The following is a 12,159-nucleotide window of genomic DNA, read 5'->3' on the forward strand; positions in this document are numbered from 1 at the left end:
CCTGGAAAACAGGTCCCCGACGCTCCTTTAAGACGGAAAGTCTCCACGGGGGTGAGGCTCAGGCACCACCCTGGACCAGGCCCCCCAGATGAGTCCAGACCCGCTGGGTGGCACGTGCTGTTTTCGGCGGCTGCAGCCTCGGCGCCTGGGGGGTTCTATGTATATCAGCTCTGATGCCCGAAGTTCCCACCGGATGGCTTTTACCCAGAGACAGCAAGACACTGGTTGCCATGGTGACAGCAGCCCTGATCCACCAAGGCCTCAGAAGCCAAAGCAGGCTCCAAGCCTGGTGGCACTTACTGGGCTCCCGGCTGACAACCACATCACCAGGCACCCAAGCTGCTGGCGAGTGGGGCCTGTGGGCCGAGACGTGGAGCCGGCTCCTGGCAGGGGCGCCGGGCATCCTGACGAGCCAGCGAGGGCCCCCTGCGGGCTTGGGCTACCTCGGCGGACTCCGGTGTCCAGGGACCTGGCCCTGCCTACTTCTGCAACGCAAGGCGAGTCCCTGCACATCCGCCTCCGTTTCCTCACCTGCAAAACACGACGAACCACACCTGTCCCACCCACCTGACCAGCCAGGATGACGTCTGGAGGATCGAGTGCCCCAAACAGCATCCGTGGGGTCCTAACTCAGGTTCTACCACACCTGCTCTGCTCCATCCCAGACCGGCTCCCCCAAACCCACATTGCCCCCTCCACACCTCTGCTGAGCCCAAGACACACACCCTACCTCTGGGGTTTGTCTTCCCAGGTGAAGTCCCCATGCTTCTCACTCTAATTCTTCAGTCTCCCCAAATGTAAGCTCCTCCAGACCCGAGAGCTTGCAGACAGGGGGCGGAAGCTGGGAGGGGTGGGTGGATCCCTCCAAGGGTCAGAAGTGACTGGGCCTTCAAGGTCCTGTCAATCTCAAATGCTAGCGGGCCTCGCAGTTGCCTTGGGGTTGTTTTGAATGCAGATTCCCAGGCTCACCTGGCAGCCATTCTGACTCAGTAGGACCGGGGTAGGGCCTGGGAGTCTGTGTTTCAGTAAGTGCCCTCGGTGATTCAGGCGTAGTGTCTGTGGCCCCCACTCTAAGAACTCAACGCCACGACTGTCCCTTGAATTCCACTCTCTGCCCCTTAGCTACTGACCCTTTCTGGCCAGCACTCTGAAGGGGACGTGTCCTCTTGCTTCCACTTCCTTGCCCCCCATTTCCTCCCAGCCCGTGGCCATCTGGCTTCCAGCTGGGGCTCCACAGAAGCTTCTATGAAAAGTCACCACTGACCTCCTAATTTCAAGCCCAGGAGACGCTGATAGTGACCCTGCTGACCCCTCCTCCTTCCAGAGCTCCCGGGCCCCCCGCCCCTGCCGCTGCCCTCAGAGCTGTGTTGTGTGCCCCGCTGCCCTCACTCTGTCTGCTTTACAGGGTGACCCCGCTCAGTTCCAGGCCTCAGCCTCACCCACACCCAGGCCTCGCACCTGCTCCCACCTTGCTCCGGAGCTCTGACCTCGCTCCTGCCCCGCCCTGGACACCACGGGCACCTCCCACTCGGAGCTCGCCTCCCTCCCTCTCAAACCAGGTGCCCCATCCACTGCGACCTTGGTCTCAAACCCCGCCCCGCCTGCTCACCCAGCCTGCAGGCCTCTGAACTGCACTGCACGGCGTTGCAGTTGACGTCACTGTCGCTGTGGCTTTCGGCTGTTTCCCTGCCTCACTCTCTGCCCTGTGGCCTGCCCCCAACACTCACCCTGGATGGAGGACAGTCCCCCCCAGGGCTGTGGTGACCCGTCTGTCCTGAGCACACTGGCCTTTACACCACTTATCCCCCAATCGGCTACCGCCAGACCGGTCTCTTTGGGAGACGTGAAGACACCCGATACTCGCACAGGCTGGGCAGGCTCCAGGGGCTCCCTCAGCCTACAACGTCCTCCCCCCAACTGGCCCCCACACATTCCCACGTCCTCCCAAGGCCCAGGCAAACAGGCTCCCTCTCTGCGGCTTCCTAGGTGTGCTTCGCTCACAGGGTGACCCGTGTGCCCGGAGCGTCCCACAGCCGACCCCGCGTCCGCTCTGCTGCGCCGGCGGCTCGAGGGCGCGGACCATCCCCTGGCACCTCGCCCAGCACGCAGACCCCCGGGCTGATGCGAGCGAGTGCGTCCCCTCACTGGAGGACACGTCTCTGAGGCAGAGGTCGCCTCTCCCCGGGTGTCTGCAGGTTCCCTGGAGCAGCAGGAGGAGGAGGCCTTTGTTCTCCGCTCTGAACAACAGAACCCGTGGCCGCTGCCGCCACCGCCAGGCGGGGAGGGTCGAAGCCGCCCTGCCCGGGCCAGACCCGCAACGCCCAGCGGAGCCCCGGCCTGCGCTGCGGCACACTCTTCACCCTTTCTGGATTTTTTTTCCTTTTTCTAGGACACAAGTTATCACATGCCAAGTCCTTCTGGTTGATTTTTTCAGTTGGATTCAATGTATGACTGATTTTTTGGGCTCGATTTATTATTACCAGGTTACAGGGAGTTGTCATGGAGGTGTTGATTAAAGTGAAAAAAGATTAGCTTCCCATCCCATAGACCGGAATTCTCCTGGGGCCTGACAGAGTTCGTTATCATCTGGAGCCTCTGGGAGAAGCCTGGGAGCCGCACGCGGGAAGAGGGGGCGCCCAGGACCCCCAGCAGACACTCTGCACAGAGGAGCCTCTCACAGACTCGCCTCCCCGGGGCTCGGCCCACACGGGGACCCAGCAAACCCCTGCTCTGGGCCAGAAGCGCAGGCCCTGGACCCACGGGGCTAATGGACATGACACGACAATGGACACACAGACGGAGAGGCCCACAGGCAGCTCAGGACGAGGGGAGGAGATGCCGCCGACTGTGGGAGGCACCAGAGGGGGCCGCACGGAGGACGCGGAGGAGCAGGGGCTGGGAGGCTGTGGGAGAGGCTTCGGGGAAGAGCGCTGGCTGTAAAATGGAGACGACGGTGCCAGCGCCCCCACCCCGTGGGCCGCCAAGAGGGTCGAGTGGGGTGAGCAACTCTGAAGTGCTGTGCAATGGGTGGGCCATGCCCTTGCAGCCGCTGGCTCCTTGCCGGTTTGCCGGTGACCACGGCTATGTTACCAAGGTTCCAGTGTAACCCTGAGACCAAATGACCTATTTCTGGCTCCCTGGCAGCATACCCTGGGCCAGCAGCCTCGGCTTCCGAGGGGGAGAGCCAGCAGAGCCCCGAGGCGGCCCAGCTGGCTCCGGGCTGGGGCCCGTCCCTGGAAAGTCTCTTAGAGGAAGCGTGTGATAAGAGGGAGGCTGGAACGGGCCGAGGGGCCACCACGCCAGCACCACAGCTGGTAGGGCCAAGAAGGGAAGAGAAAGGACAGAGGGCCCGAAACGAAACGGACCATGTCTAGACAGCGCCCCTCGCAGCCCAGGGACACCCTGACAAGGGCCCACACGAAGCACCGCACAGGATGACAGCTCTGCAGGCGGCTGGCCACAGGGAGGCCTTTGCAAAGTGCATCGGGGGCCTGGGCCTGTGCCCCGTGTGGTGCCGGGGCGGGAGGAGACGGAGCTCCCAGAGAAGCGGCCCGTCCAAAGCTGCTGCGGGGCCCGGAATGACGAGGCAATAGAAAACTTCTCCAAATTTGTTCTGCGCCTCCTAAAATACGTTAACTGCCTAAATCACACCTGTTCCTCAGATAAAACACACCCTGCGTATGGCCTGTAAGCCACTTCTAGAGTTTTCCCTAAAATAAATGATGGTTTATACTCCAGGATGTTCCATGTTCACCACGCCCCGGACCCAGCCGTGAGCTTCTTACTCGACCTCTCCGGGCCCGCCACCTCGCCCTGAAGGTGGGGCGCGTGACAGCACCTGCCCCACAGGGCTATCGCGAGGGTTCACTGGGATGACCCTTGTATGCCGCTTCACAAGGAACCTGGCTCACAGGAGGAGCTCGACGTTTACCGTTATTATAACTAATAGCAAAAATGAGAGACAAGTGTCCGGCAGTAAAGGACTGGTGAGTCATGTGGCTGCACATTATGCAATTGCCAAAATGGTTTCCTGAACATTGTTTAAGAACATTGTAAAATTATCATGAGTAAAAAAATGGAAGTTAAAGTGCATATCAAAATGTTTATACTGGATAGTCCCAACTTAATGATGGAAATACATGCGTATTTTTAAAAGGCTGATGGGAAATTTAACGAAAGGTAATAGTGGCTACAGCGATGCGGTAGGATTCGATCCTTAGAGCTTTGCAGTTGTTTCTGCCATTCCCTGGGTTTCTCCAATGACTATGCATTATTTTATAGCCAGGAAAAACGATCCATGTTCGTTATGGAGAGAGGAGCTCTGCTGATAAGAAAGGAATGAACTCAGCATTCTCTCGCGCCTGCTTTGGAAGCTACAGCTGGGCCTTCCCAGCAAGGTGACCTTCCCAGAGAAGTATTGATTTCCTTTGGTTCAAAGTCAGTCCTGCCTGGCTGTCAGCTCCGCCCAGCCACCCTTGGAGACCAGGAGACAGTGCTCAGGGAATTGACTCCATGTTCCTGCCTTCCTGAGGGACCACGAGCTCCCAGCCCCACACACAAACACAAAGAGGAAGCCACAGTCCCAAGCTCAGGGAACTTGGGAGTTTGTCAAGAGACAGACCAGGAGACAGTAGCATAGCAGTGGTGCACGCGTGAGCAGGAAACTGCAGGAGGGCCTGGCCTGGGGAAGACAGAGGAGGGGGTGCGGGGTTAGGGCTGGGCTCTGGGCAGCTCAGAGGCAAATGCAGAGGTAGAAAAGCATGAACACACACTGCAATCTTCTCCTCATGGCAGTAGGAAGCCACTGGAAGATTCTGAGTAAGGGAGAGATCTGCTGATGCAGCCTTTGAAAGGCCCTCTGGCTGGGGGGCAGAGAGTGCACTGCAGGGGGCAAGATGAAAAGTCGAGGTGCCAGTTAGGAGCTGTCTGCAGGGCTCACACAATGGGTGTTCAGATGCAGCCGATCTGAGGAGCTTTAAGGCAGGAGAATGAAAGGACTCGGTAACTTACTAGACACCTGGGGAAGATGGGAGTGCATGATGGGTCCCCAGGACACTGGGTGTGTGGGGGGTACATTCGTCCTGAAGAACAGGGCAGGGGGAGGTGGTGAACGTGGCTCTGCTGAATGGGGGATGTCTGTGACAAGACGGTCAGCAGAGGCTCACACACAGAGTTCTGGGGTCAGGACAGGGCTCTGTTGAAGACAGGAGTGTACATGGCCTCCTAAAAAGAGCACATGAGACTGAGAGGCAAGAGGACGGAATGGGAAAAGCAGCAGCATGATGAAGGGAGAGGAGATGCCTGCAGGGGGATGTGCAGAGAGGCGGACAGTGGGGAGGAGCAGACGGAGGCAGGGCTGGGGAGGGAGGGCGGTGTGCATCATGGGGGAGGGGGGAGGGGAAGGGGGGCTTCTGTAAGGAGGCTGTCACGGGTGGTCTCACCAACACAGGCCAGGCAGGTCCACCATTCAGTTCAGCGCTAGGGGACCACTGGGGCCCTCTGCGGGAACCACTCAGTGGGCCCGGAAGCTGCAGGCCCACACTCTAGGGTCTCCAGCACCTGTCTGGACCCAGCAGATATGGGACACAAGTTCACCAAGGGAAGAATGGGATGGGAGGTGGGCAGGGAGGCCTGGGTGCAGGGTGAGGGGCCCCTCACCCCTGCAGTGGGCCCCTCTCCTCCGTGGGTCTGGGGACGGCAAGCAGTCCCCTCCTAACCCGGAGGGGAAGTGTGCGCGGTGGAGCGAAGGACCCCAGGACCACGGCCACACGCTGACTCATCGGTTGGGCAGCCTCGGGCCCCCTACCGAGGGGAGCTGGAATAGCAACTGGTAAGAGCGGCCAGCACCCGAGGAGGGGAGCTCGGCGGGCATTCGCTGAAAGACAGTGCCACCTAGTGGCAGGAGGCACTCACACCAGGCTTCTGCCGGGTGGTCACGCCCATCACCCTGACTGCTCCTAGGTCTTTGGGGGCTTTTCACGCTGGGGTCCCGAGCACTGGAAGCCATGATCCAGAGTTTTTGCCATCTGGGCAGCACCGGAGACTCTGACAGCAGCATGCCTGTGGCACTAGCTGAGGTCGGCTCTGCCAACGGAGAGGGCAGGCAGCCTAGAATTTCAGCCGAGACGCATCTGGCCCCACGGCAAGGGCAGAGCGGAAGGTCCTGCTCTGCAGTCTGCACCCCCTGGACTGCACTGGTGGCTGTTTTGTTGTTGTTGCTGTGCATTTGTTTGTGGTATCTTCGGGCACACCGAGAGAATAACGGCGTACTTGTGAAGCAATTCCAGGCACAGCCGCCCCCACCCCAACTCACAGTCCACGGGAATTTCGGGGCTTTCTGCATGGCGCGTCTTCCCGGGAGGTTCAGGTCAGGGGTGACCGTGGAGGTGAGGGGCAGCCTGAAGGACACCCCAGCAGCAGAGAACCACTTCTGCCACCAGCCTCCCCCGAGACTCCTGCTGGCTCGAGAGACAGACATGTCTAAGCCAGCCTGGCTGTCCAGGGGACGCCCCACACTCACGAGGGCCTGGCTTCTGGGGCCCACATGGTCACAGCCACAGCCCATGACTCACTCCTGTCTGCTCAGCAGTTTCGGGCCAGGTGAGGTCACCGTGACCTCCTTAAACTACTCGACAGAGCTTATTTTTATTATTCTAAACTGTTGGTTTTAGCTAAGTGAGATAAAATCTCATTAAAAAAAAACTTTTTAAAACTTCCTTTTATTACAAAAGAAATGTGTATCAAATATTTAAAAATTAGTTTTGCAAAGACATGTGACTTGGAAAGTGAAAGCCCCTTATAAGCTCTACCCTCTAGCGAAAGTTTCTATGTGACAGCCTGGTACATATCTCTCAGCTATTTTTTTTTCTACACATGTACACGTGTGAGTGGGGGGTGTGTATGTGTTGTTCCATATACCGACATACAGTTCTACAGCCTATTTTGACTTCTTCCATTAAAAGCAATCTACTAGAGGCATTCTTACCATCCCAGCTCAAGTTCAGGTTAACTCAGTGACCCAAGACCAGGGTAGGAGAAAAGGTAATGCCCCAGGGACTCAGAAACCTGAGGGCTTCAGGTAGATATGGTTCAGCAGCCAGGGGAGAGGGACCCGGGTTAGAAACCCAGATCAGCCTGGAAGAGAAGAGAGCTCTCCAGAAAAAAGGTCCCAGGCGGGGGCGGGGGCACACGCCACACCTCTTATTCCTCCCCAGCTCCCAGAACAGGCTGCCACACGAGTGTAGCCCAGGAGAGCTATGCATGGCGACGGGCTGTCCCAGGGAGCTGCCTGAGCCACGGGCACGTCCTGTATGTTCCTGCTGAGTTGGGTGCACAGGCTGGGTCACGCCTAACGTCAGAGCTTGGGAACTGGGCCCCGTGCCAGGGCAGAGCCCTGTGACATCCAGGAGAAGAAGGGCAGCTTCAAGACAAGCAGCCCTGTGTGCCAGACCTGCTCTCCTACTCGGCCTCACGGACGGGCAAAGGCACCCTCAGCACTCTGCTCAGGGGAGCCCTCTCCCATGAGACATGCCATGGGCCCCACCATCTTATGATCAATAATTCAGACTAAAGGTAATTAAAACGGAGGAAAGGACTGGATACAGATGCTGGTCAGGGTAAGCCTTCGAGAAAGGGAGAGCCCATGGGTGGCCGGCAGGCTCCTGCTGCTCCTGGACAGACAGTGACGCACCCAGAACCCATTTCCAGAGTTGGGCTGCAAGTCTGCACTCCGGGTCCCCTGGGGACTAGCTGCATGGCCCAGGGCAGTAACTTGCTGCTTCTGAACCCGGTTCTTTGCCAGTTAAGTAAAAAAAAATACAAACAGTAGCTATCTACAATTAAGTGAAATGACATGTATCAAGCACACAGTACGTGCCTGCCAGCCAATATACACGAATGTCACCCACTACTATTGTTATGACTGGTTGAGGGCACCCCAAAAAGATATAACTCCTGAGGGCAGACACAGACTTCCAGGGCCTCTGGGGCCTCCACTCTGGGCACCACCAGGAACACCCCAGCATCTGCATGGCCCAGCACGCAAGGGCGGTCCTGCTGTGCCTGCACAGGGGCTGGGTGGGCAGGGGTCAGGCCAAAGGCTAAGGAATGTGGCCCCCAGAGCCTGTGCAGGGAAAGGATCCCCCAGACACCTCCATTTCTGCTTCCTCCAGGACCAGCTTCCCAGGGCTCCTCCCTGGATGCGACCATTGCCAGGGCTTGGCTCTGGCGGGGTGGGGATGGGGGGCTGTGGCCCCTCCTTGTCTGCCTGTCCGTCCCATGGACTGCCACCTAGGAGGGCTGGCGCTATGGTTTCTAAAGGGGCCACGAGCGGGTGCCCGGGAGGGCGCGGCCGGCCGCGGGCCGGGACTCACCCTGGTCGATGGGGTGCTGCGGCAGCTGGCTGAGCTGGCTGCTGGCCACGCCCGCGTAGGTGCGCAGGAACTCCTCCTCGCTGGCCGTCAGCTGCAAGGGCGAGAGAGCTGCATGAGCGGCGGGCGCGCGGCTCCCGAGGGCGGCTGCCCAGGTCTGCGCGATGCCGGCGACGTGTCTCCTCCTTCGCTCCGCTCCCAGGCCGTCTATCCGCAGGACCAAAGGGGCACCCCCGCCCCCGAAACTTGGTTCCCGGGCTGGGCCACTCAGAGCAGACTGGGTTCCAGTGCAGCGCGGCCGGCCGGCAGGAAGACGCAGGCCCTGCTCCAGTCAGTGCTGCTGGTGCCGTCCTGCCCGGTGCCCCGGGGGCGCCCTCCCCGGGGAGAGCTCTTGGCGGTGGGGGAGGGGAGGAAAGGAAGGCCAGCCCTTTGAACTCTCCCTCAGCTGCCCAAACTTGGTGGGGCATGGGGAAGGTGTGTGTTTGTGGGGAGGCGGAAGGTGGGGGATGGGTAGGAAGACTGCCCCCCCAGTGCCCCTGGAACTGGACATCCTGGGTCCTGTGCCACATGAATTAGCCACAGAGCCAAACTACAGGCTCAGCATGCCCCCTCCCCGACCACGGCGGCCACAGGCGGTGGCCACAGCCTTTGCTCTGCCCGCAGCAGGTGCCCCTCGGGGGGCTGTGGCGCGTCACCCACCGCACAGCACTCACGTTCGATCCCATCTTTCTCAGCATGAGCAGCACCCGGACCTTCTGCTGAACGTACACGTCCTCCGGACTCTTCCCGGGGGCCCCCTCGCGGTTCATGCCCTGGCCAGCTCTGGGCACTCCTGCAGAAGGAGGTGCGTGGGGAGGGGACAAGTGTCGGGATGAGGCACGCCCCGATACAGACAGGGTGCCAGGCGGGAGCTGTCGGGGAGTCCGCGCTGCTGCAGGGTCTCATTTCTGAGAGCCCAGAGCCGGCAGCCAGTGGCCTGTCCCTCCCTCGTCCCTACAAGCCAACGGTCAGACTGAGCAGCTAATGCTCTAGGGCAGGCACTGGCAGCCCCTCCGTGCATAGAGCTGTAGGCCCAGGGAGACTTCAGACAGTTCTACCTCTGGCCACCCCCTCCGCAAGGCTCCTGCTATGAGCCACGAGAGATGTTCTGCATGACCCCGAAGTGTCTCAGGTTTTCAAAGCAAGTAACTTCCATAAGGAGCAAGTGACATGATCAGCTGGTTGGGGCCTTTGCTGGAGAAACTGTGAGGTCAGTACCCAGCCCTCAGACACGGAGACAGCTCCCTTGGCCAAAGCCCCTGATGAATTCAAGAGGCCAGCTCCTGGGCTGGGCTCCAAAGAGTCCCGCGATGGGGACAGGCGGGCCCAGGGCTTTGGGGCACAGGCACCCACCCTGGCTCACTGCCACTGTCTTCCCAGGCCACCCCACCTGGCAGAGGGCGGCTCCTGCAGGCAGCGGCTGCGTCCAGGTGGAGCGGGACCCGACCTGCAGAAAGGCCCCAGGAGAGAAGTCCCAGGGCTTCCTCTCGGGGAGGAGCTGGTGGGGAGGAAGCCAGGCATGGAGGGGTTTAGATTACATATTTGTAACTCTTGGATGAGTCAGAAATAACGCAGCAGCTGGTGAGGGTGGAGCCTCGGCAGCCCCGGTGCCAGGGAGCTGATCTCAGGGGACCAAGGGAACTGGGCTGGCAGGCCAAGGACACTCCTCACACCGTCCATCCCTCAGGGGCCAGCAAGCCCTGGACCAGCAGGCTCTCCCAGGCAGGGTGGCTCTGCTGGGGAGGGCGGCTCCCATACAAAGGGAGGACTCCAGGGTGCCAGAGCCCTGAACAGCAGCTTCCCTGGAGGACCACTGTCAACTGCTCGGTCCACCTAAGAGAAGCGCTGGCCTTACAAGCCCAAGCAACAGACCAAAGAGCTGGCAAGTCAGGGCTTAAGTAGCTGCCGTATGCTCGATGTGACAGGGTCCCCTTTCAGAGTCTCTCTTTCCACCACAAAGCTCCAGCCCTGGGCTCCCTAGTCTACTACCTGCTCCCTCCCTTCCACCTCCTCTGCCTTCAGAAAAGGGCTTAGTGACCAGAAATGGGGGGAAAGAGCAGTAAGGCGCTTCGAGGATGGTCTGTGGAGAGGCAGCCCCCGCCGTCCCCAGGGTGGGGTGCACGGAGCACAGAGGAAAACCCCAACTGCCTCGCACCGCTGAGTGGGAGAGCTTAGTTCTGGGGTTTCGCTTATCAGGCTGACCCCTTCTCACAGCCTTCCGCTCCACCACCCCACCAGGATGATCTTTAAAAAGAAGCCAGAGCAGATGACATCACTCCCTGCTTCACCCGAGCTCAGAACGCATGGCGGGCCCTGCCTCCCTTTCCTCGGTCCTCCCCTGGCCGGTCTGCCTTCCCGGCCCCAGTCAGTGTCTGCTACAGGCCAAGAAGCTCTTCCCCCAGCAGCCTTTGCACCGCGGGTCCCCTGGGCCCGGAACTGGATCTTCTCCATCCTTCATCTCAGTCAAATACACCTTCCCAGGAAGCCTTTCCTGACAGCACAGCCCAAGCAGGCTCTGTGCATCCTCCACCACAGCCCACACCTCAAGCCGCACAGCCTGTCCTGTCCCAGGGGTCTGAAGGCACCTCGTTGGGGTACTCGCTTCTGTCTCTCCCAAGCCTGGCTGGAAATCCAGGGCCATGCCTGCTTCGCTCACCAGTCCTGGACCCTGGTGCCTGGCACCGGGCCTGGTGGGAGCTCAATTAACACAGCTCAGTTGGTGTCCCAGCTTGCCTCTCCCTATGACATCTACATCATTTTAGGGCCAAATGTCATCGTGTTGAAAGAGACCAAAGCACCTAACCTAGTCCCCAGAGCTAGACTGAGCTTTTCCAAGGGACTCTCGTTCCTAGTAGCTTGCATGCCATTGGCCATTATGTTCCCTAAAGGCCATCTGAAACGCTCCCCAAAGCCTCCAAACTGGAAGTTTAGGGGCTCCGGGAGCAAAACCTTCCAATTCTGTCTTCGGTCAAGACATTATGGAAGACAAGTCACCAGCCACCAGGTGTCGCTGCACACAAAAGAACCAGTGTTCCGGTGCTGGCCCTCCACACCCCAACCCCAAGGGCTCATTCGGCTCAAGCCCTAACTCTGATCTTGTCACAAACCACACCGCAGTCCCAGGTCCCACAGCAAGATCTGGCCACTCTTTCAGGAGGCCAGCTCTACCCGGCAAGGATACGTATCTGGTTTTGCCGCACATCGCGGGAGCCAGGGGTCCTGGCTTCACAGCGGTGGGGAACCCCTCCCTCACGGTCCTTTCCTGACCAGCCAAGCTTTCTCCAACGGAGACATAGGCTCAGAACTAGCATGAGTGTGTGTGTGCGCACACGCGTGTGCATGTGCATGTACACACTGCAGCCTTTCTGTCCCCAATCCCCGCCACACTCATGCTGTGATGGCTAGGTGGAGAGCTTGCAGGGTGTCGTGGGTGTCTGAATGTGTCACTGGGGCCAGACTGTGCCCACTTCAGCACACTTTCCTGGCAGAGACTGATTCTTAAACTGTTTCTTCCTGCTTTGGGGAAGATTCTTGTCACTTCTAAACATTATGGCCTTCTAGGATTCTTCCAGCTCTCCTAGGATTCTGCCCTGCCTCCCAGCAGGGGGAACACAACGATCCGGGGCGGAATGTGGCGAGCGAGCACACATTCCCGCCCTTCGTGCTCCCAAAAGGACGAGACCCTCCCGACTGGTTTATATAATTCTGCCTTGAACAGAAGAACCTGCAGCAAGGGTGTCAGGTAACTGAA

At 59.5% G+C, this 12,159-nt stretch overlaps 1 protein-coding gene across 3 annotated transcripts in view; it reads right to left on the reverse strand.

Annotated features, from left to right (window-relative positions):
• The window catches only part of CTNNBIP1 (catenin beta interacting protein 1), a 43,993-nt gene that overhangs the window by 9,871 nt on the left and 21,963 nt on the right, over positions 1–12,159 (reverse strand). For 2 of the 3 annotated variants that reach the window (XM_016163604.2, XM_016163603.2), the window contains 2 exons: positions 9,083–9,201; positions 8,373–8,463 (listed from right to left, as the gene is read on the reverse strand). In XM_016163604.2, coding sequence (XP_016019090.1) covers positions 8,373–8,463; positions 9,083–9,178 — 187 coding nt within the window. In that variant the 5' untranslated portion in view covers positions 9,179–9,201. Of the gene's footprint in view, positions 1–8,372; positions 8,464–9,082; positions 9,202–9,798; positions 10,172–12,159 lie in introns of those variants that run through there. The other variant, XM_016163606.2, reaches the window with a different exon arrangement.

This window comes from Rousettus aegyptiacus, unplaced genomic scaffold (genome assembly GCF_014176215.1).
Source record: "Rousettus aegyptiacus isolate mRouAeg1 unplaced genomic scaffold, mRouAeg1.p scaffold_m13_p_1, whole genome shotgun sequence".
NCBI classification, from domain to species: Eukaryota; Metazoa; Chordata; class Mammalia; order Chiroptera; family Pteropodidae; genus Rousettus; species Rousettus aegyptiacus.